Source organism: Oncorhynchus nerka, linkage group LG4 (assembly GCF_034236695.1).
Source record: "Oncorhynchus nerka isolate Pitt River linkage group LG4, Oner_Uvic_2.0, whole genome shotgun sequence".
Classification (NCBI taxonomy): domain Eukaryota; kingdom Metazoa; phylum Chordata; class Actinopteri; order Salmoniformes; family Salmonidae; genus Oncorhynchus; species Oncorhynchus nerka.
In genome coordinates, this window is record NC_088399.1 from 16,468,820 (window position 1) to 16,493,155 (window position 24,336).

At 43.5% G+C, this 24,336-nt stretch overlaps 1 protein-coding gene and 1 long non-coding RNA gene across 2 annotated transcripts; one reads left to right on the plus strand and one right to left on the minus strand.

Annotated features, from left to right (window-relative positions):
- p2rx4a (purinergic receptor P2X, ligand-gated ion channel, 4a) lies at nt 1-23,120 on the minus strand. Its single transcript, XM_029647813.2, has 12 exons — nt 22,647-23,120; nt 22,212-22,359; nt 21,746-21,817; nt 8,130-8,202; nt 4,639-4,735; nt 4,456-4,536; nt 2,974-3,115; nt 2,099-2,235; nt 1,834-1,927; nt 1,629-1,694; nt 1,357-1,452; nt 1-1,206 (listed from the first exon to the last, which is right to left on the minus strand). The coding sequence occupies exons 1-12, from the start codon at nt 22,787-22,789 to the stop codon at nt 1,186-1,188; spliced, it is 1,170 nt and encodes a 389-aa protein (XP_029503673.1). The 5' UTR covers nt 22,790-23,120; the 3' UTR covers nt 1-1,185.
- On the plus strand, nt 4,723-8,112 carry LOC135571373 (uncharacterized). Its single transcript, XR_010463748.1, has 2 exons — nt 4,723-4,803; nt 7,289-8,112. It is a non-coding gene; the product is annotated as an uncharacterized LOC135571373 (long non-coding RNA).
- Nucleotides 23,121-24,336: the final 1,216 nt, after the last annotated feature.

A 24,336-nucleotide genomic window follows, 5' to 3' on the forward strand; every position in this document is an offset into this window, starting at 1 on the left:
TTCTAGAAAAATGTACAATGTTTATTAAAGTACAACACAGGTGCACCTGAATGTCCTCAAATAAAGAGGATTGTTATTAGCACTGGGCCTTCACAGCAAGCAGTGAAAATGTTCTCATTAGCTAGGTTTCCATCCAATTGGCGACAGATTTTCATGCGAATATTAAAAAATCCACAAAAACAATATGCGCATTTTCCCACCAGAGGTGTTTTCATCAAATTGACTTGTTGCAGATGAAAGGCTGTGTGTGATGACAGAGAACACACAATACCTTTTGTGGATATATTGCCATGTACCGAATAAAAAAAAGAAGTTAAATGGGTTTCCATCACATTTTCAACTCTACTGATGGTTTTCTCACAAACAATTTGGCCTTATATAGAGAGTGTGTCCACCATATGCACGCTGTTGGCTAGAGCTCACATTTAGCCTACATGATGACATTATTATGAACAAAAGAGCAAAAAATATATATTTGTCAAAATGGCAGCCAAGCATCGATGATCATGTCACCAGAATAAGACCCTCAATATTTATTGGAAAGAAGCATCAAGTTCATCACCTTGCACTTTCACCTCCCTGTGAAGTTCATCATAACTTATTTCATCTGTAGCCTAATAAACTGCATGCTTTCCCAATGAGTCGTAGTGAGAGGGCCACACAACATGTCATCGTGTGACTTCAACTTTTATATGATGGTTATTATATCAATATTTGAGCATAAAAGGCGTTTTCACAGATGTTTCTCGCATAATTGATTTTACAGACACAAAAATATCCCACTTTGTCTAGCGTATTTTGTTTTGGCAACATTTGGAACATTTACAAAAACATTTTCCATTACCATTAGGCCTGTCATTATGTTTTTTTATCCAACATGTAATTTATGCATAAAAGGGTTGGATGGAGACCTAGTTAATGAGTGATTGTGATGATTCTCGGCTCCAATCAGAGTTGATTTAATAAAATAGAATGACACACCAAATGTTCCATCCCTACAGCTCTGAATGGTTAGCCGAAACAAGACATTTTCAGGATCGTTAGCGAGTTGCAAGCCCGTTGAAGACTGTAGTATGTGGATCATGAAAAGAGTGCTGGAATCCATCCAGAAAAATGCAGTTTCACATTTCCATCTTGATATGCTGTATACACAGTTGTTTCTGCTCAACATGATTTGTTGTGGCTTTATGGTGTTTCATTTGAAAGCTTAAAAACAGAAAATGTCTATTATAAGGGGATTGAAAAAACAGGACTATAATCAAGTAAGATGACTTTTGGCCAAAAGGGCTGAACAGGTACAATTCTTTGCATTATCAGTATTGAACAGGTCATTCTTAAATTAGAAAAACTACTCACCAATTGAAAGTCATCAACATAAGAGTATTTCTCTTCGTTATAGATGTTTTTTTTCGTCATGCATGTCAGCACAATCCAATCACAAACAACAGTCACCTTCAAAGAGTATAACCTTGCAATTAATAAAAATAAACAATCGTATGCAACGGATCATGTTCTAGTGATACCATCTATATACCCTTTATAAAGGGTAACATTTTACCCATTTAACATATGTATACTGTTGCCATAACGACAACACATACAGCATGTGATAGAAGTACTATATTTACCAAGCCAAGGAGGGCAAGACCAGCACCAACATTCAGCAGTGTTGGCACTATGTTAAATTTTCCAGCCTGAAGCAGAGACATTTAACCAGTTTAACTAGAATACCATGATTTTATAACTATAACACCATTTCATTCATTATTTTATGACATTAAAATAATCATATCAAAGTTAAAAATGGCTTAGATTGTTTCTATGAAAGCTCACCTGACCAAAAACCATGACATCAAAACGTATTCCGAATCCTTTGATTAATGTCCTTGTCTCTTCATTGTTACCATTTTTGTAATATTTGGCAAATCTGTGAGAAAAGAAAGGCACAAAGAGTGTTGCCAAAAATCGTCTTAAAAAAACAAATGGACATCAATATTTACACTACCTATGGTTGTAATAATTTGGGGTCAGAGATAAATCTGATAAATCTATCTATCGATGTGGTTGTAGTCAAAAAACTAAAGTTCAACCCCTATACCTGAAGTTGTATCCAGGCGCCACATTGTTCACTGGGTCCTTGTTGTCCAGGCGACGGAAGGTGTACCTAGGCACACACCAGCTGCTTGGCATGTCCAGATCACATTCCCAACGGATCTGGACACCCATAACCCCACCCTAGACAAAGACAATCAACGTAGATAAGGAGTACACAGTTGACATGGATTTTACAAATGAAAACCAGCTGAGACATAAGATGCTATGCTGCATGTTAGATAACTCGACATGCATCAAAATGCCATAAGATATATCATGACATTTTTACTAATATACACTGAGTATACCAAACAGTAGGTACACCTTCCTAATACTGATTTGCAACCCCCCCTTTTTTCCCTCAACATAGCCTGAATTCATCGGGGCATGGACTCTGCAAAAAGCACGTCGAAAGCATTCCGCAGGGATGTCGGCCCATGTTGACTCCAATGCTTCCCACAGTTGTGCCAAGTTGGCTGGATGTCCTTTGGGTGTTGTACCATTCTTGACACACACGGGAAACTGTTGAGTGTGAAAAACCCAGCAGCGCTGCAGTTGTTGACAGAAACCGCCGTGCCTGGCACCTACTACCATACCCCGTTCAAAGTCACTTAAATCTTTTGTCTTGTCCATTCAACATATGAATGGTACACATACACAATCCATCTATCAATTGTCTCAAGGCTTAAAAATCCTTCTTTAACCTTTCTCCTCCTCTTCATCTACACTGATTGAAGTGGATTTAAGAAGTGACATCAATAAGGGATCATAGCTTTCACCTGGTTCACCTGTCTGTCATGGAAAGAGCAGGTGTTCTTAATGTTTTGTACACTCAGTGTTAAATACCTTGGGAGTTTTTATAAAAAAGCAGGCACTTACATGGACAGCCATGGTCTGAAAGTCCTCATTGGCCTCTGTGACCATGTCTTTGAGTCTGAAGATCGGGCAGTCTGGGTCAGTGATGCGATTGAATACACATTGTTCCAAGTAGGTCTTGTTGACATAGGGTAAGATATTCCTTCTGCAGAACAGACAAAAATATCATAGTTATAGTGTTACATGCAGTTGTTCTGACTGCAATTCCACATTGTTTATTACTGGATGGCCCAATGCAACAAATCTTGGTATTGCTTTATTTAGATAGTCTGTAGAGGATCTACAGATGGACTATCAGTAACATTTCAACTACACTATATATACAGAAGTATGTGCACACCCCTTCAAATTAGTGGATTCGGCTATTTCAGCCACACCCGTTTATGACAGGTGTATAAAATCGAGCGCACAGCCATACAATCTCTGTTGGCAGTAGAATGGCCTTACTGAAGAGCTCAGTGACTTTCAATGTGGCACAGTCATAGGATGACACCTTTCCGACAAGTCAGTTGGGCAGATTTCTGCCCTGCTAGAGCTGTAAGTGCTGTTATTGTGAAGTGGAAATGCCTAGGAGCAACAAGGACTCAGCCGTGAAGTGGTAGGCCACACAAGCACACAGAACGGGACCGCCGAGTGCTGAAGCACGCAGCGCGTTAAAATCGTCTGTCCTCGATTGCAACACTCTCTACCAAACTGCGTCAGGAAGTACTGTTCGTAGGAAGATTCATGAAGTGGGCTTCCATGGCCGAACAGCCGCACCCAAGCGCAATGCCAAGCACCATTGGACTCTGGCGCAGTGGAAGCATGTTTTCTGGGGTGATGAATCACGCTTCACCATCTGGCAGTCTGACAGACGAATCTGGGTGTGGTGGATGCCAGGAGAACGCTATCTGCCCCAATGCATAATGGTAACTGTACAGTTGGGTGGAGGAGGAATGATGATCTGTTTTTTTTATTTTTATGGTTCGGGCTAGGCCCCTTAGTTCCAGTGAAGGGAAATCTCACCGCTACAGCATACAATGACATTCTTGACGATTCTGTGCTCCTACTTTGTGGCAACAGTTCGGGGAAGGCCCTTTCCTGTTTCAGCGTGCACATAGCAAGGTCCATACAGAAATTTGTTGAGATTGGTGTGGAAGAACTTGACTGGCCTGCACAGAGCCCTGGCCTCAACCCCATTGAAAACCTTTGGGACGAATTGGAATGACTGGGGGACCAACTTCATATTCATGCACAGGATTTTGGAATGAGATGTTTGACGAGCAGGTGTCCACATACCTTTGGTCATGTAGTGCATCTACTTATCCTAACCCTAAACTTAACCCTTATCCTAACTTTAACCCTCACACTTATTCTAAACCTAACCATAACCTTAGCAAGCAGTTAATTATCCAGAATATGCCAATAAAGTGTGACCCAAATCTTACATGGAATTTAGCTCGTAACATATTTATCAAGTCACAGAAATGTAAAACCTTGACTTACTTATTGAAGTTGAATTTGGGGTACCGGATGCTGTTCTTTATAAGCACTGTGAAGTTCTCTGCATCTGCCAACATTGGAGGACTAAAGAAAATTATATTGTGAAATTATTAAAACATTCTAGATGGATTATGTAAAATGAAAGCAAACACAACCTTTTCCACCTTGGCACTCAATAGTTCTTACTTGGGAGGTTCCTTATCTAACTCCAGCGGGCACCAAGCCAGAACCTCACATGTCTTATCCACAGCTGAGTACTTCACACATTTCCCAGTCTGAACACCTGAGGGGAGATGGTCACTTTAAAGGAGAACGTCAGTGAAAAACAATAATGTGACTCTCATTCTACAAGTAAGTGGTAGACTGTCTTTAAATCTAATTAACACATTGAGAGCTTGGGACTATAAGGTTCTATCTGCAAAAATATGACTGAGATAATTGGCTTTACATTTCCAATGTCGTCAGCAATTTGTATAATGTATTATTTTTTAAATTAACATAAATTGGGGTATTTAGAGTACTATATATATAGTTGAATTCGGAAGTTTACATACACCTTAGCCAAATACTTTTAAACACAGTTTTTCACAATTCCTAGTAAAAAATCCCTGTCTTAGTCAGTTAGGATCACCACTTTATTTCAAGAATGTTAAATCTCAGAATAATAGTAAAGAGAATTATTTATTTCAGCTTTTGTTTCTTTCATCACATTCCCAGTGGGTCAGAAGTTTACATACACTCAATTAGTATTTGGTAGCATTGCCTTTAAATAGTTTAACTTGGGTCAAATGTTTTGGGTAGCCTTCCACAAGCTTCCCACAGTAAAGTTGGGTGAATTTTGGCCCATTTCTCCTGACAGGTGGGTGGGATGACCTGAAATATTCTGCTTTTACAAAATGTAATGCTGTTTTCAAATGAAACACAATACCTTGCTCTAAATCAATTCTAAAAGCTTTAACAAGAGCATGGTAGTGTGTTTCATTTGAGTCAGGTTTGTATGCCTCCTTGCTCGCACACGCTTTTTCAGTTCTACCCACAAATTTTCTATGGGATTGAGGTCAGGGCTTTGTGATGGCCACTCTAATACCTTGACTTTGTTTTCCTTAGGCCATTTTGGTTGAAAAACTAGTTTTAATGACTCCAACCTAAGTGTATATAAACGTCCGACTTCAACTGTAGGTAGAGAACATTGAACAGAACAAGGCTATGTCCCCCCAAAATTGTTTAAAAAAAAATGCAGATAGAACCTCACAGTGCCTTCAGAAGGTATTCACACCCCTTTACTTTTTCCACATTTTGTTGTGTTACAGACTGAATTTTAAATGGATTAAATTGAGATTTGGTGTCACTGGCCTACACACAATACCCCATAATGGCAAAGTGGAATTATGTTTTTAGAAATGTAATTATAAATGAAAAGCTGAAGTATATTGAGTCAAAAAGTATTCAACCCCTTTGTTATGGCAAGTCTAAATAAGTTCAAGAGAAAAATGTGCTTAATAAGTCACATAATAAGTTACATGGACTCTGTGTGCAATAATAGTGTTTAATAATGATTTTTGAATGACTACCTCATCTCGGTACCCCACACATACAATTATCTGTAAGGTCCCTCAGTCGAGCAGTGAATTTCAAACACAGATTCAACCACAAAGATCAGGGAGGTTTCCCAATGCCTTGCAAAGAAGGGCACCTATTGTATCAATACATCTAATCACTACAAAGATACAGGTGTCCTTCCTAACAGTTACAGAGTTTAATGGCTGTGATAGAAGAAAATTGGCACTAAAGTAAAACTGCAAAAAAATGTGGCAAATAAATTAACTTTATGTTCTAAAAAGAAAGCATTATGTTTGGGGCAAATCTAACACAACACATCAATGAGTACCACTCTTCATATTTTCAAGCATGGTGGTGGCTGCATCAAGTTATGGGTATGCTTGTCATGGGCAAGGACTAGGGAGTTTTACTAAGCACAGGCTAAATCCTAGAGGAAAACCTGGTTCTGTCTGCTTTCTAACAGACACTGGGAGACAAATTCATTTCACCAGGATAATAATCATCTAAAACAGTGTTTCCCCAACCCCGGTTCTTGAATACCCCCAACAGTACACAGTTTTGTTGTAGCCCTAAAACACAAGGCCAAATGTACACTGGAGTTGCTTACCAAGACATTGAATGTATGGCCTAGTTACAGTGTTGACTTAAATCAGCTTGAAAATGTATGGTAATACTTGAAACTGGCTGTTGAGCAATGATCAACAACCAACTTGACAGAGCTTAAAGAATGTGTGCAAAACTCTTAGAGAGACTTACCCAAGAATACTTACAGTTGTAATCACTGCCAAAGGTGATTCTAACATTTATTGACTCAGTGGTGTGAATACCTATGTAAATTAGATATTTCTGTATTTCATTTTCTATAAATTTGCAAAAACGACTAAAACATGTTTTCACTTTGTCATTATGGGGTATTGTGTGTAGATGGGTGATTTTTTTATTTATTTAATCCATTTTGAATTCAAGCTGTAACACAACAAAATGTGAAATAAGTCAAGGGGTATGAATACTTTCTGAAGGCACTGTAGTGCCAAGCTCTCAACATATGACATGGTACTGTAATGATTATTGAATGGTAATGCTCAGTTGGTAGATCATGGCACTTGCAATGCCAGGGTTGTGGGTTCGATTCCCACGGGACCAGTATGAAAAAAGTATGAACATGTATGCAGTCATTACTGTAAAGTTGCTCTGGATAAGAGCGTCTGCTAAATGACTAAAATGTCAAATGTAATGCTACCCTCTAGTGACAACACAAGGCCTTTTTATTTTACAGAAAGCCTTATAGTCTACATCTCAAACGTTGGCTGGCCCTCGCTTCATACTCGTCGCCAAACCCACTGGCTCCATGTCATCTACAAGACCCTGCTAGGTAAAGTCCCCCCTTATCTCAGCTCGCTGGTCACCATAGCATCTCCCACCTGTAGCACACGCTCCAGCAGGTATATCTCTCTAGTCACCCCCAAAACCAATTCTTTCTTTGGCCGCCTCTCCTTCCAGTTCTCTGCTGCCAATGACTGGAACGAACTACAAAAATCTCTTAAATTGGAAACACTTATCTCCCTCACTAGCTTTAAGCACCAACTGTCAGAGCATCTTACAGATTACTGCACCTGTACATAGCCCACCTATAATTTAGCCCAAACAACTACCTCTTTCCCAACTGTATTTAATTTATTTATTTATTTTGCTCCTTTGCACCCCATTATTTTTATTTCTACTTTGCACATTCTTCCATTGCAATACTACCATTCCAGTGTTTTACTTGCTATATTGTATTTACTTTGCCACCATGGCCTTTTTTGCCTTTACCTCCCTTCTCACCTAATTTGCTCACATTGTATATAGACTTGTTTTTTTTTTTGTTTTTTTTACTGTTTTATTGACTGTATGTTTGTTTTACTCCATGTGTAACTCTGTGTCGTTGTATGTGTCGAACTGCTTTGCTTTATCTTGGCCAGGTCGCAATTGTAAATGAGAACTTGTTCTCAACTTGCTTACCTGGTTAAATAAAGGTGAAATAAATAAAAATAAAAAACGTAGAACAAGGATTAGATCATAATATATGATAACTCAGATATAGAAATGGATCAATGACAAAATCTTAATATCCTTACCATTGCCTCGGGTATCACGTGAGCCAGCCTTGCAGTCCCTGTCTGAGGTGCAGTCAAAACCAGTTTTTGGGACCTGAACGCATGACAGCATGAGTGTCATTTCTTTAAGCTTAAAAATACATCTTAGACACAGTACAGAACTTCAACCTCTATGAGAACCAAAAACAGGTCCCCTAAAAATGTTGTCCAGAAATGACCTCAATGGACAGAAAGGGGTACACCTCCCTAGACCCAAGAACAAAAGCATGTTTTCCTAAAACAGGATGTGTGATTTAATGAGAGACAACATAAAGCTAATAATACATTGCTTATGTATATAAATCCTACAGCCAATTTTCTAAGAAAAAATTTGACGTAAAACATTTGCAAATAGATTTTTATAGTGTATCTTTAACTTGTCTATCATGCACATGACTCGAGGGCTGGACTTCATCCAATAGAAAGCATTAGTATTGGTGTCTTTTTGTAGGCACTAATGGAGGCTTTACTCGTTGGCCAAAACCTATAGATTCTGACTGGTCTGATAGCGAACAACAATGACAAGAAGCTGAGGAATTGTAGGTGGCTCATTTCAGCTCGTGGGTATCTTATTATTAATACCATGTCTTGTTTTGATTTATGTCCAGACCCGGTGTCAGAACCAAATCAGTTGGACGGGCATTTGATTTCCAAAGGTGGGCCCGTTTCCATTTCACGGGACCTCCTATGTGTGCACACACTTTTTACATGAGTGTTATAGTAAAGCCCGTAGGCAGCTCATGAGTGTTATAGTAAAGCCCGTAGGCAGCTCATGAGTGTTATAGTAAAGCCCATAGGCAGCTCATGAGTGTTATCGTAAAGCCCGAAGGCAGCTCATGAGTGTTATCGTAAAGCCCGTAGGCAGCTCATGAGTGTTATAGTAAAGCCCGTAGGCAGCTCATGAGTGTTATAGTAAAGCCCGAAGGCAGCTCATTAGTTTTGGGTAGATGGTGGAAGTGGTTGATGAGTTCGAATTAAGCAGCGTGTTGAATAAATTTGGTAAAGACGAATGTTCTGAATGGACAACAGTAGTGTCGAAAACTGGAACAAAAAGTTAAATTGTCTAAAATGACAGTGGAGGATACGTGTTGTGAAGTACAGCAGGTCAGCCACCAGGGAGAGACTTGTCGAGGCCTGGTGACAGACGGAGTATACATCACGAGGCGATGGCTCCCTCTGCTGGACGTGCCAGGTCTCGACGGGCTCTCCGGCCAGGACTAATTGGGGCTGATTGTGGTTTGCGAGTAATCAAGGGCTGATTGCTCACCAGCTGGACGAGTCCCATAAAGCTGCCAGAAGGGCAGCACATGGGAGAAGGGACTGGGGGAAGAAAGGTTACTCCCGTAAAGTTGGGGATGGTACAAGAGATAAAAGTAGTGTGACCAAACCCCCTGGTCTACCACAAGTGGTGGAGAATGCGGGCACACTGATAACGTGATCAGATCAGGGTTGACGTTTACACAGCATCAGCATGGACGAGTTGAGAGCTCAGTTCGTCCCGGCCCAAAAAGCACAACAGGCGGGGTTCAGGTACGAACGCTGGAGGAACAGCGGCTACGAAATGTCCGCCTCGTTGAGGAAATCAGGAAGCTACAAGGAGGAGTGTCTACTGAATCACATCCAAAACAGTTTTTAATCAAGCTAACGGAAGACGACGTCAAAACATACCTCTGTATGTTTGAACCGACAGCACTACGGGAAGGATGGCCAAGGCCGAAGTGGGCCAGTCTGCTGGCCCCGTTCCTCTCTGGGAATGCCCAAAAGGCGTATTGGGACCTGAACGACGAACAGGCAGCTAACTACGACGGATTCAAATGGGACATACTCAGCCTCTATGGGTACAGCCTGGCCCATCGGGCTCAACTGTTCCACAACTGGAGGTTCGTAGCCGACGCATCCTCCCGAGCCCAGATGAGTGACCTACTGCACGTCACCAGGGCATGGCTCTTAACTGACCTATCCACCATCTCCATCCTAGACAAAGTGGTCCTGGATTGCTTCTTACAGGCGCTACCCCACGACATGAAGAGGGCAACGAGACAATGCACGCCCCAGACCTTGGAGGGCATCCTGGAAGCAGTGGAGATGCATCAGAACACTCAGGCCCTGCTGAGTGGGAGCCGGGCTGAGTCGGGGGCGGAAGGACAGCCGGCAGGGCCAAATAACCGCAAACCCGTGGAGAGACGGCTGGGGTAGGGCCGACCCGCCACCGACGACCCCAGGTAGATGGAGACCAAGGCGGTGTTTCGAGTGTGACGCCTGGAGGCACATTGCCTGGAATTGCCCAGCTTGAGAGGAGTCGATGCTACGTCGCCTCCTGTTGGGCGCACCACGAATCAACTGCACCCATGAAGCTCTATTAGACTCCGGATGTATGGTTACGCTCGTAAACCACAAGCTTGCTGAACCAGGGGACCGAACGTGGTATGGAGATGTCCATTTCCTGTGTTCATGGTGACACAAAGCGATATCCAACCGTATGGACCAACATCATGATGCCACAAGGGAACTGCCAGATGATGGTGGGTGCAGTACCAGAGTTGCCGGTACCTCTCCTATTGGGACGAGATTGTATGCTGTTCGCGGCCCTGTGGAGGCACAAGCTGAGGAAAAAGGCCCGAGCCGGCCGAAGACGAGAGCGAGGACGACCCATCATCGCCTGTCTGGCCCGAAAGCAAATGGTTGACCAACCTGTATCTACAGGTCCGGAGTCGGCGGGGGCGCCGGAACCGAAACCCCTGGGGAACCACTGGAGAAGGAGCCCAGCCTCCCTCTCCTTGATTTCGAGGAGCCAGTCGAGACACCCGCTGGGGGCCAACTGAGGGGACAATTCGGAGGTTCAGAGGATCCGAACTTGAAAGCCGCCGCAGCCCAAGTGATAGCGGTCGATGGACAGCTACTTCCGGGGGTGAGTGACAGGCGATACCCCCATTTCCAAATCAAGAATAACCTTTTGTATCAGATGTCGCACCAACAGGGGGAACTTCAAGAGGTATTGTTGCTGCCCTGACGCTATGTGGGAACCATTCTTCAGCTGGCCCTCACCCACCTGTTGGGGGTGCTCCTGGGAATGGAGAAGACCCGGGAACGGACCGCCGCCTGGTTCCACTGGCCTGGGATGAGGAGGGCCATGGGAGACTATTGTCGCAGCTGCCCGGAGTGTCAAATCACTGTGCCAAAAGCACACTTCCGAAACCCGCTGGTCCCTCTACCGATCATCGGGGTGCCCTTTGTAACACATCACCATGGACATAGTGGGACCCCTGGTAAAAACAGCACGAGGACACCGGTACATCCTGGTAATACTAGATTATGCCACCCGGTATCCCAAGGCCATTCCCCTACGGGTGCAGGTATCCATAGGAATCACCCGGGAACTGTTCTACCTCTTTAGCCGGGTGGGCATCCCGAACGAGATCCTAACAGAACAAGGTACTGAGTTTATGTCCAGCCTAATGAAAGATTTATGTGCTCTCCTGCAGATCAGGCAGATCCGGACCTCCGTCTTTCACCCACAGACGGATGGGCTCGTCAAGCGGTTCAATAAAACGCTCAAACGAATGCTGTGGAAGGTCATCGAGCAGGACAGGAAGAACTGGGACCTGCTACTACCCCAACTAATGTTCTCAATCTGAGAAGTACCTCAGTCCTCCCCTGGTTTTTCCCCTTTCAAACTCCTCTATGGGAGGAGGCCACGTGGCCTACTGGACCTCGCCAAGGAGGTGTGGGAAGCCCAACCGACCCCCTTACGCAGCGTGGTAGAGCACGAGGAGATGATGAGGGAGCAGATGACAGCCATATGGCCAGTGGTAAGTGAACATATGGAGAAGGCCCAACGCGCCCAAGCCCAGGTCTACAATTGGGGAACCCAGCCCCGAGAATTCCAGGTGGGAGACAAGGTGTTGGCCTTAATCCCCACGGCCAAAAGTAAGTTCCTGGCAACATGGCACGGGCCATACGAGGTGATAGAGAAGCTGGGACCCGTCAATTACCGCGTACGGCAGCAGGGGAAACGGAAACCCCAACAGATTTACCACGTGAACCTGTTGAAGAAGTGGCACGAGAAGACAGCTTTGGCCGTGTTATGGTCAGGACCCAGGACGCCAATGGTACCAGTGGTGGTCCCAAGCAATGAGGACCCTGGCCCAGAAGCAGGCACTCAGGGAGCTCGTCGATCGGAACACGGCAGTGTTCTCCGAGAAGAACGGCACGAAACAGGCCATATCGGATTCCTGAGGCCCGAAGGAAGGCCGTGAAGCAGGAAGTGGAGGCTATGCTGAGGATGGGGGTCGTTGAAGAGTCCCACAGTGCATGGTGCAGCCCCATCGTGTTGTTGCCCAAACCGGACGGTAGCCTGCGCTTCTGTAATGATTTCCGGGGTGTGAACAAAATCAGCTTGTTCGACGCCTACCCCATGCCTAGGGTGGACGAGCTCAACAACCGATTGGGAAAGGCCTGGTATATCAGCACTCTTGGCCTGACCAAAGGATATTGTCAGGTACCGTTGGCAGCCTCCTCCGGGGAGAAGACGGCGTTGTCGACACCGGATGGATTATATCAGTACTGGGTGCTCCCGTTCGGTCTCCACAGAGCCCCGCCCACATTCCAGCGGACATGGACAAAGTACTTCAACCCCACCAGCAGTACGCAGCGGCCTATTTTGGATGATTTCATCATCCACAGCAAAGGTTGGGAAGTGCTCAGGCAAGCCAGCGAACCCCAAGAAATGCAAAGTTGCGTTGGAGGAGGTGGAGTACCTTGGGTATTTGATCGGATGGGGGAACGTCAAGCCCCAGGAGAGGAAGGTTCACGTGGTACTTGACTGGCCCGTTCCACGCACCAAGACACAGGTCAAGTCCTTCCTGGGACTGGGAGGATACTCTAGCCGGTTTATCCCCAACTTTGTGGCTATAGCTTCCCCCCTCACCGGTCTAACCAGGGCCCGCCTCCCGAAAACAGTGAAATGGACGGGCGAGACAGAAGCGGCGTTCAGGCACCTGAAGGAAGCGCTGTGCTCCCATCCGATTCTCGTAACGCCTGATTTCCAGGTGCCGATGTTGATCGGCACCTGACGCAGGCCTCCTAATTGTACCAAGGTGTCAGCAGAATTTCTAAGCAAACAGCTGGAGGCAGGGCTTTCTCCTATAGAGCTCCATTTTTATGGAACGGTCTGCCTACCCATGTCAGAGACGCAAACTCGGTCTCAACCTTTAAGTCTTTACTGAAGACTCATCTCTTCAGTGGGTCATATGATTGAGTGTAGTCTGGCCCAGGAGTGGGAAGGTGAATGGAAAGGCTCTGGAGCAACGAACCGCCCTTGCTGTCTCTGCCTGGCCGGTTCCCCTCTTTCCACTGGGATTCTCTGCCTCTAACCCTATTACAGGGGCTGAGTCACTGGCTTACTGGGGCTCTCTCATGCCGTCCCTGGAAGGGGTGCGTCACCTGAGTGGGTTGATTCACTGATGTGGTCATCCTGTCTGGGTTGGCGCCCCCCCTTGGGTTGTGCCATGGCAGAGATCTTTGTGGGCTATACTCAGCCTTGTCTCAGGATGGTAAGTTGGTGGTTGAAGATATCCCTCTAGTGGTGTGGGGGCTGTGCTTTGGCAAAGTGGGTGGGGTTATATCCTTCCTGTTTGGCCCTGTCCGGGGGTGTCCTCGGATGGGGCCACAGTGTCTCCTGACCCCTCCTGTCTCAGCCTCCAGTATTTATGCTGCAGTAGTTTATGTGTCGGGGGCTAGGGTCAGTTTGTTATATCTGGAGTACCTCTCCTGTCCTATTCGGTGTCCTGTGTGAATCTAAGTGTGCGTTCTCTAATTCTCTCCTTCTTTCTCTCTCTTGGAGGACCTGAGCCCTAGGACCATGCCCCAGGACTACCTGACATGAGGACTCCTTGCTGTCCCCAGTCCACCTGGCCGTGCTGCTGCTCCAGTTTCAACTGTTCTGCCTTATTATTATTCGACCATGCTGGTCATTTATGAACATTTGAACATCTTGGCCATGTTCTGTTATAATCTCCACCCGGCACAGCCAGAAGAGGACTGGCCACCCCACATAGCCTGGTTCCTCTCTAGGTTTCTTCCTAGGTTTTGGCCTTTCTAGGGAGTTTTTCCTAGCCACCGTGCTTCTTCACCTGCATTGCTTGCTATTTGGGGTTTTAGGCTGGGTTTCTGTACAGCACTTTGAGATATCAGCTGATGTACGAAGGGCTATATAAAATAAGTTTGATTTGATCCAGACGGATGCATATGACATGGGACTAGGGGCCATTCTGTCCCAGATGCACGATGTGGAAGAGCACCCCCTCATGTACATAAGCCAAAAGCTGATACCCAGAGAGAAAAAGTACTCTATTGTTGAGAGTGTCTACCGGTGAAGTGGGTGCTAGACACCCTCAAGTATTACCTGCTAGGTACCCACATCACCCTGGTTACTGACCAGGGGAAGGGGCACAAACGATCGGGTCACCAGGTGGTTCTTGTCCCTTCAACGCTTCTCTTTTTCTGTTGTGCACAGGTCAGGGGCGAAGCATGGAAACACACTGTACAGGTCAGCAGCGAAGCATGGAAACACACTGTACAGGTCAGCGGCGAAGCATGGAAACCTGAATGCCCTATTGAGAAGGGAGACATACGTCGCACTGATGACAGCCCCCTCCCCGACAGAGCTAAGGGGGGGGTGGAGTACAGCAGGTCAGCCACCAGGGAGACTCGTCGAGGCCTGGTGACAGACGGAGTCTACATCACGAGGCGATGGCTCCCTCTGCTGGACGTGCCAGGTCTCGACGGGCTCTCCGGCCAGGACTAATTGGGGCTGATTGTGGTTTGTGAGTAATCGAGGGCTGATTTCTCACCAGCTGGACGAGTCCCATAAAGCTGCTAGAAGGGCAGCACACGGGAGATGGGACTGGGGGAAGAAAGGTTACTCCCGTATAGTTGGGGATGGTACGAGAGATAAAAGTAGAGAGCTCAGTTTTTGTTCCCCACAGGATACAGCAAGACCCGGAGCCCAGAAGACGGTATCCCAGAGAGGGTCTCATATGGGAGACCTACTCTTTTCTTTTGGTTTGTTATTCAAATAAACACCCTTGAAACCGAGCTAATCCTACTCTGTTCGTGTCTGATCTGTGTTAACATTTTGACCAAACCCCCTGGTCTGCCACAGTGTGTAAATTATAATGAATCGCTTCTTGTTGGGAAGCGGTTGTTGAGTAAGGATGCATTTGAGGTGTCATAAATGGTGAAGTATGTGCTTGGAAACGTGGAGTCTGTTAGTGACCAGGAGTGGTCTTGTTTTGATTCATTGTATTTCTGACAAGCAGAGAAATTGCAGTGGGCCTCAAAAGAATCCGGACAACAGAAGATTTGTGTTTTGAACTTTGGAGTAGAGCACGCGTCAAAGGACTCATCTCAGGGATGACGACGGATGTTATCGTGGAGAAATTACAAGATTATGTTAATGTTATTGCATCAAATGGTTGTTTTATGCAACCAAATAACATTTTTAAAACTCTACTGTGTCTGTGTGAACTGAGAGGAGCTTCTGAGATTAAACTCTAGCAACTGATTTATGATGGTCTTGTCCTCTCTCGGAGCCCACACTCCATAGAATGAGTTGGTGTTTGTGTGCCGGGAAGTACCAGGGTGGAGATGGCTCCGGTATGGATAATGATGTTGTATTCGGCGCATGTGACTAATAAGATTTGATTTGATGAGAGGAACTTTGTTTTGGGAGCCCGACCCTGGTTTCTACACAATGAGAACAGTCTTTACAGTCTGCTGTGAATTATTAGTATCTTTCATACAAATCTTATCCTTGTGACCCATTCCATACATCTGATGTTTGTCATGAACATTCAGGAAGGTGTACTTTGCTATGAAATGCTGTGGCTCAAATCCACTCATTGGGCTCTCAACGAATCATCTAGGGGTGATTCGTCGACCAGCTTCATTATTGCAATAATGAATCAATGTTATTAATACGTTTTGAATAAAGTAATATCCTGATTGGTGATTGATCTTGTCTCTCCTCATTATTGATTAGAATGTCCACGACAATGTTCAGGTTGAATACCTGAAGAGAATTCCTGGCGTGGTTGGTGCCCGGCGTCTGACCTGCTGGGTGAATGGAGAAAAAGGAGAAAGTCTGTCGGTCCTGTTGTTTTTTGATGAAGAGCAAATACCTACGCATGTGAAGCTTGGTTATGTAAGATACACTGCAGTGGCTTGGGGACAAAAGCTCTTACGGCGTAAGTATCGTAAAGGATTTGGCCATGTTTGAAGTGTGTGCAGACGAACAGAGTATACTGAAGAACGGTGTGCAGAAGGACGACAGTGTTGCAATTGTGGTGGGGATCATGATCCTGAGTTCCTGGAGTGCCTTGTAAGGGTGAAGAAAATTGAGGTGGCAAAAGTTTGACCGCTCTATCAAATCTCCTATGTTTAGGTGATCAAAAGAATTAAGGAAACAAGAGATGCCAGTGAAGAGATGGTAGTGGATACACCTCAGCCTGTAGTAAATGTTTGCTGCCAGACAAAAGATACCCTGTGTGTTAAAAAGGTGGATTTTGTTGAGTTCATTGCCATAGTTATAAACTGTACAGCACAAGTCTTAAAGAAGTCGACGAAACTAGACATTATTGTGGCTGCAGCAGAAAAGTTTTTGGGACTCCGGGATTTTACATTGGAAGACTTGGAATGGGTACTGGCGCCAGAGGACCCGCCCTCCCAGGTTCCCCTTGAGCCTGTGTAAGGACCAGATCTGTTTGATTTATTTTTAACAGAAAAGTTGTTTGACTTTTTATTTATTTATTTTTTGGTAGTTCGAAGAAGAAGCTTATTGGTTTCAAGTTTGGGGAAGCTTGCAATTTATCCTACCATTTCTACCGACCTGCGTGCCAGTTATGACTATTTATATATTTCCGTGGAACAGTTTCATTTTAATAATAAAGTTTTTGTTTCTCAAAATCATTGTCACGTGGTTAATCATAAAAATCTGAAGTAAAATTATAAAAATCTCAAATTAAACTATGGTGGGTGCACTAGACTCTGCAATATGGACACATTGATACACTGTGATCCATTGGTGGCTAAAGAAATGAGAGCATAGAACTAAAAAGATAGCCTATAGGCTAATGCAACAGTAGGCCTATAACTTCCAACATGAACTAAGTAAAATACATAGACCTAAAGCCTACAAATAAAAGAGTAGAAAATATCCTGACAAATTCTGGTTCTTTCAATCACATTCATCTCTCTTCTCTGCCTGTCTGCCACCTTTTCTATCTGTCTTGACTTGAACTATTGCTAGTGAAGTTCAACATTGTATCAAATTATCACAGGGTCTGGCCAGAAGCTGTCGCTAACAAACTTGCAACATATCACTAGCCTATTCCAGGCCCTCAAAGTTTCCTGTGCCAGTGAGATTTATTTTTATTTTTATGACATTTCCACTGGATATATGGGATCATCAGATTTTGCCCTTTCACACTGAGGCTTGGTGAAAGAGCAAAATATGATGTTGGAAAAACAGATTAAATACAGAGGAACTACAGTATCATTCACGATGGATGTTAAAAAACAGACTTTGTTGACTTGTGTGAGGCGAAGAAAAAATGTGTGGTGTATGTGGTGAGTTAAGACAATCAGAAATAAGATATATGCAATGCATTCTGGAGACTCACCATGTCTTCGCCACACCCCCCTCCCCTTCTTCTTGATGCAATATTTTAAATTATACTCAAGACACGTTATCTTCACACGCTTTTCACAGACAGCCACAACTCAAATCAGCTAGACCTATTCAGCTAGACCTATTGCCCAGCGCACTCCCCAAATAGAGGCTTCCTAAACACACTTGTGATTTGAAATTATCCACAGCTATTTATTTTTTTAAAGAAGGTAATGTTACTATGTGGCTAAGTCATGCTTCCTGGTGAAGTATTTTGAATGATTTTACTTAGACAAGAGTAATTATATATATATATGTTTGGTGAAACATCACTTTACATCAGGGCAATCCAGCATCCTAACAGTGCACTGTGCACCTGCCAACTTTCTTTTCTAGAGGCTGAAACCAGAGATCTGTATATAATGATGACAAGTTCATGTCTCCGGCATTTGTTCCAAAGGAGGGAAGGCAGGCGACAAGCTTAGGTCTGCATATTAATTCCATAGAAGCCCATTGAGCTTATAAAGGACAGATTTTGGTGCGAGTGAGCCCTCTCACTTCGCCTCTTCCTCTCTGCTGAAACTATATTACTGGAGAAAGCGTCAGAGCGAGTGAAACAGCGCCCCCCCTATATTTAGCCCATTAATCTGATGCTGTCTGGTCAGAAATAGTATGACATGCGATACTCTTTTGTTCCAGACAGCATCAGATACATGTTCTACACATAACAAGACAGAGAGATGCTGTTTTGCTCACTTGGTGCTTTAACTGAGATTGATGCGTCTTTCTGTTGGCGCACGTCTTGGCCATCATAGACTCAGTGAGTTTTGTCCAACATGTCTCCGGACCTACACTACAGGTGAAAAGTTTTAGAACACCTACTCATTCAAGGGAATTTCTTTATTTTTACTATTTTCTACATTGTAGAATAATAGTGAAGACATAAAAACTATGAAATAACACATATGGAGTCATGTAGTAACCAAAAAAAAGTATTAAACAAATCAAAATATATATTTGAGATTCTTCAAATAGCCACCCTTAGATCTTATCTGTCGCGAAAGATGTCAGTTCATCACTGTGGATGGTTTGTACTCTGACAACTTGACTGTAAGTTTCAGTGTTCCTTAAGGTTCTGTTATAGGACCACTATTGTTTGTATAATATATTCGACCTCTTGGTGATGTCATTCAGAAACACAATGTCAACTTTCACTGCTATGCGGAGGACACATCTGTACATTCCGATGAAACATGGTGAAGCCCCAAAATTGCCTACGCTGGAAGCCTGTGTTTCAGACAAAGAAATGGGTGGCGGCAAATATTTTACTTTTAAACTCAGTCAAAACAGAGATGCTATTTCTAGGTCCCAAGAAAAAAAAATATCTGCTGTCGGATCTGAAAATTAATCTTGATGGTTGTACAGTCATCTCAGATAAAAAACTGTGAAGAACCTTGGTGTTACTTTGGACCTCTCTCTTTTTATGATCATAAGCTTTACTGTCTGGTTACCCAGATAAAGCACTAAATAAACTTCAGTTAGTGCTAAACACAGCTGCTAGAATCTTGACTAGGACCCCCAAAAATTATCATATTAGTCCAGTGCTAGCCTCTCTACACTGGCTTCCTGTTAAGGCTAGGGCTGATTTCAAGGTTTTACTGTTAACTTACAAAGCATTACATGGGCTTGTGCCTACAGTACCTATCTCTCCAATTTGGTCCTGCCATACATACCCAAAGGTAGACTACTGTCTCAAGACGCAGGCCTCCTTATTGTCCCTCGAATTTCTAAACAAACAGCTGGAGGCAGGGCTTTCTCCTATATAGCTACATTTTCATGGAATGGTCTGCCTATCCATGTGAGAGACGCAGACTCTGTCTTGACCTTTAAGTCTTTCCTTATAATTTGTTATTGTGCTTTTTCCCCTTTTTCTCACCAATTTCGTGATATCCAATTGGTAGTTACATTCTTGTCCCATTGCTGCAACTCCCCTACAGACTCAGGAGATGCAAAAGTCGAGAGCCATGCATCCTCCGAAACACGACCCTGCCAAGCCGCACTGCTTCTTGACACACTGCTCGCTTAACCCGGAAGCCAGCCGCATCAGGAATACATGGCCTGATGACTCCTGGTTGTGCCCAGTCCACCTGGTTGTACTGCTGCTCCAGTTTCAACAGTTCTGCCAGCGGCTATGGAACCCTGACCTGTTAACTGGACATGCTACCTTGTCCCATTAATTTCTCCCATAAGAATGGCCAACGAACCAGAGGTAGAAAATGAAAATGGAAAAAAATTCAATTCAATTTTCTAGGACTAAAAGCTGTCGAGCAAAATTACAAGACAATAAAACAATATTGAGTAATGACTAGCTGCTATGAAAACCTTAGGAATGCATACTGTTAGCCAAATAGAGGCTTTCTGTTATCTAACTCACACACAAACATTTTGGCTTTAGCCATTGTCCTTGAAAATATCCATTCCGGGTGCACACAGGCACAAGCACTCAGACATTCTCACTTCCCCAAAGTCATTGGACAACTTATCCTAGATCCCCAAAGTCAATTAGAAACTACATTCTTATAGCACATCTTTAACTTCTCTATCATGCACATTGAGGGTTGGACTTCATCCAATAGAGAGCAATAGTAATGGTGTCTTCTTGTAGGCACTAAACGGAGGCTTACTCCGCTATGGCTCGTTGACCAAAGTATATAGACGAATTGGCTGACCAACATCATGACAATGAAGGCACGCATCGATGTGGCCGGAAGGCGTGCATTGTTATGATTCTGAACGGTCACATAGCTAGCAACAATGACAAGAAGCTGCCATGTGGGGAATAGTAGGTGGCTCGTTTCAGCTCATTGTATCTTGTTATTGATACCATGTCTTGTTTTGAGGCATTTTGACTGACGTCATGTCTATGCTAAAATGGCTAAAATTGGCTAGCTAACTAACCAACAACTGTAATTAAGTATTTGAGAGACAAAAAGTGCTCATTGTACAAATGTATTTAGGTTTTCAATAAACATTTGGACATGAAATATAGTTTACATGTTGTCGAAATTCTAAGCCAACCATCTGTTTTGCCCCATAGTTTTGCACGTGTCGGTTTAGTTGCTAAACAACCAACCAGTATTGGGAAATTAATGGGTTTTTGTAGGATTTGGGGATAGACACCGAAAATAAAGTATATGGTAAACACAGGCTAGGAGATCTTGTATGTTTTGTTCTATGAGAGGATCTTAATCAACTAACATCGCTTTTTGTGCTTATTTTGAAGCGTTGAATCAAAATAAGCACAAAAGCACATAAAGGCTTCAAAATTCATGAAGGTCATGTTAACTGACTGATATTATCTCATAGAACAAAACATATAAGATCTACTAAGCCTGTGTTAACCTCAGACCTTATTTTCTCTGTTTATCCCAAAACCCATTCTTTCCACATTCATTTCCCCCAAAAGAAACGGCCAACAAACCTGAGGTAAAAAAATGCAAAAAAAAAGTATAATAATTTAGGACTACAAGCTGTCGAGCTCTATTACAAGACAATAAAACAATAGTGAGTTGCAATAAAATCCTTTAGGAATGCATACCGTTAGCCAAATAGAGTCCTTCAGTTATCTAAGTCACACACATACATTTAGGCTTCAGCCATTGTCTTTGAAAATATCCATTCCGTCTGCACACAGGCACAAGCACTCAGACATTCTCACTTCCCCAAAGTCATTGTACAACTTATCCTAGATGTTGTAATAAAATAAGTTTTAGATCAAAATGTATAAAGTAGAGCCTTTTCCATTAACATTAACTTATCTTCAGGTGGATGGGATATTCAGTATGTTAGATAGGCCGTCATTGTAAATAAGAATTTGTTCTTAACTGACTTTCCTAGTTAAATAAAGGTTCAATTTTAAAAAATGTCTTACCTCTGGACAGTGCGACTGAGTTTGGTTCAGAGTGATGAGCATGTTCGTCAACACAAAGAAAGAGTTCTCCTCCTGCCACAAATAAAAAAACTCAAATTACTTCTCTCAAACATACAATCATCATGGGTTTGGCCTATTCACATGGCTTTTGCTTGAAATAAAGTTAGTAGGACACAGTTGTTTCATCTCTGACACACATTCCATGTTTTAGCCTGAGCAGCGGTACACCACTCCCAATGGATTTTATATTTTATTTTTGTACAAGGTCACCCCAACTGACCCAAAAGCCCAAATGTGCACAAAGCTAAAGTGAAACAAGCAGGAACCATAAAACACCACTGTGCCAGTGAAGTTGAGGTCACACCCACCAAGATGGGTGGCAGTATTTGGGTGGCTCCCCGTATTTGGTGGTGGTGATTGCAATAGAGCAGGCCTATACCTCATCTTCTATACGTATGGGTGATACCTGTGGTGGGATGACATAGTCTGCCACATCCCAGATTCGCAGACCCAGGTCAGAAGTGTTGGTCAGGGCGATGCCCTTCACCTTGGTCGTGACAGAGCTGAGGACTGCATCCATGTCCTGGTAGCCTTTGTTCAGCACACAGACATACCTGCATAGGTGTGCAAGGGGGATGCAAAGAGGTGGTCAATGCATTATGGGCTTACCTTTATTCCCAGGTCCATGGGGCTTAAAAGTATAACATGGGGTGAATCACAGAGATATCATTGTATTTTTTTTATATAAAATATATGAAAATAAGTTAAATATTGCCCAAAACAAATTGTGGCTATGATGGCAGTATAGGAAGGGGTACTGACGAAACCACTTTGTTTGATTAGTAAACGTAGGTCAATATGAAATTGTTAGAATGTCATGTGGTCTTTATGCGACACTTACCCGATCACATATGCAATCACTAAAGCCTGCGTGATTCTGTTGAGGGTTCCAACCTTGAAGCTCCTAATTACAAGAATTTTCGGTGTTGAATATTCGAAAAAACATTGACAGATGGACGCACAACATCCCCTCGTTTTCATCATGTTTGCTGCCTCCGAAAAAAGGGATTAAAAACGCTATTTTGTATCCTCTTAAAAAACGAGATAGCCCGACCGGTTTAAGGATATCTTCCCTGTATGTCACGGGTTTTCGAAAAAAAAAAAAAAACAGGGCAGTTTAACTTTCACGGTCCGTGCTACCTGGGATCCTTGGGACGTCCCGACCCCCAGTGAAGTTGAAATGTAAAATGTTTGAGGGTTATGGTTAGGTAGCCTAAGGGTTGTGGTTAGGGTTAGGGCTTATGGTTAGTAAGGGTTTAGTTTAGGGAAGTCCCAAGGATCCCGGATAGCACGAACCGAACTTTAACCCCACTGTAATGTCACTGTCTTCCGCACACGTTTAGATTGAAGCGGTTCCCTTTTTATTTCCCAATAATGAAACAAGCTACTTTGAGCTGACGCATAATTGTTCATATTTGGTACCCTTTGCCAAACTGTTGGTAACGGTAGGCAGGGGCGCCACTTTGGTTTCAGAAGTGGGGGGAACATAACCTGGCAGGGGGTCCTCCTATCAACCTTTGGTACCCTTTGCCAAACTGTTGGTGGCGGTAGGCAGGGGCGCCACTTTGGTTTCAGAAGTGGGGGGCACATAACCTGGCGGGGTCCTCCTACCGAATTTTTGGGGCCATCTAAAGCTAATTTCCTGCCTTTTTACACAGGCCAATATGCCATCTCCCATTTAGAACAAAAAGTAAGCAAAAATGCCCACAGTCATCAAGCTAGGTAGGAGATTATTATTAAATATGTTTAAGTGGTTTTAATAAGACTGAACTAGATCAAAGGTAATTAAATAATATGTGTTGCCGTGTTGCACCTTTAACCAATAGCCTAACAAATGAACAACTCTTTAAAAAAATAATCATACTTTTGCATGTCTTTATTAAGACAACATCTATATCAAATTTCAGCCAGCCCGACCAGCCAGACCGACCAGCCAGACCGACCAGCCAGCTCGAGCTGCCTGCACACCTGACCCCCACCAGTCTAGTCAATACCTCAACTCTCTCCCAACACAATTTCCTTCCCAGTTTACACCTTAAATGTTTTTAATTCCCAAGGGAAAGGTTTGGAAACAAAAAAATAAACAAAAAACCCCATACACCTAAAACATACATTATCACATTATCAAATTCTCAATATAATTCATCTCATAATAGTACTGTAGAGCCATTTTTAATTGCACACAATATTGCTGGGTCGCCCCATCCTGTCCCTAGGGGTCCACCACCCTGTAGCACCTCAACCCAACACACCTCACTCAGATTTAGGATCTTAGTGAAACATTCAATATTGGTTTTGGGTGTGTTAGGCCAAGGCCAGAGCGTCAACCCACAGGACAGCAGACCCCCAAGGCCAAGAATCAGCAGCCAAGCCTCTAGGGATTGCCAACATAGGTATCTCCCCCAATGAGGGCATGTTTTCAATACAGGTTTCTTATTCCATATAAGGCAACCAGACCCTATGAAAGTTGCCTGGTATACATTTAATCTTGTAATAAATCAAATCTAGTAATAAATAACTTGACATTGTGG

Bases quoted from the DNA above. Each gene is read 5' to 3' on its own strand.
- p2rx4a (XM_029647813.2), bottom strand. From the start codon at position 22,789: ATGATGAAAACGAGGGGATGTTGTGCGTCCATCTGTCAATGTTTTTTC. The intron at 3,116-4,455 runs GTAAGTCAAGGT...TCTGTTCTGCAG, and splicing joins CCCAAATTCAACTTCAATAA to AAGGAATATCTTACCCTATG. The intron at 1,453-1,628 runs GTAAATATAGTA...TACTCTTTGAAG, and splicing joins GTCTTGCCCTCCTTGGCTTG to GTGACTGTTGTTTGTGATTG.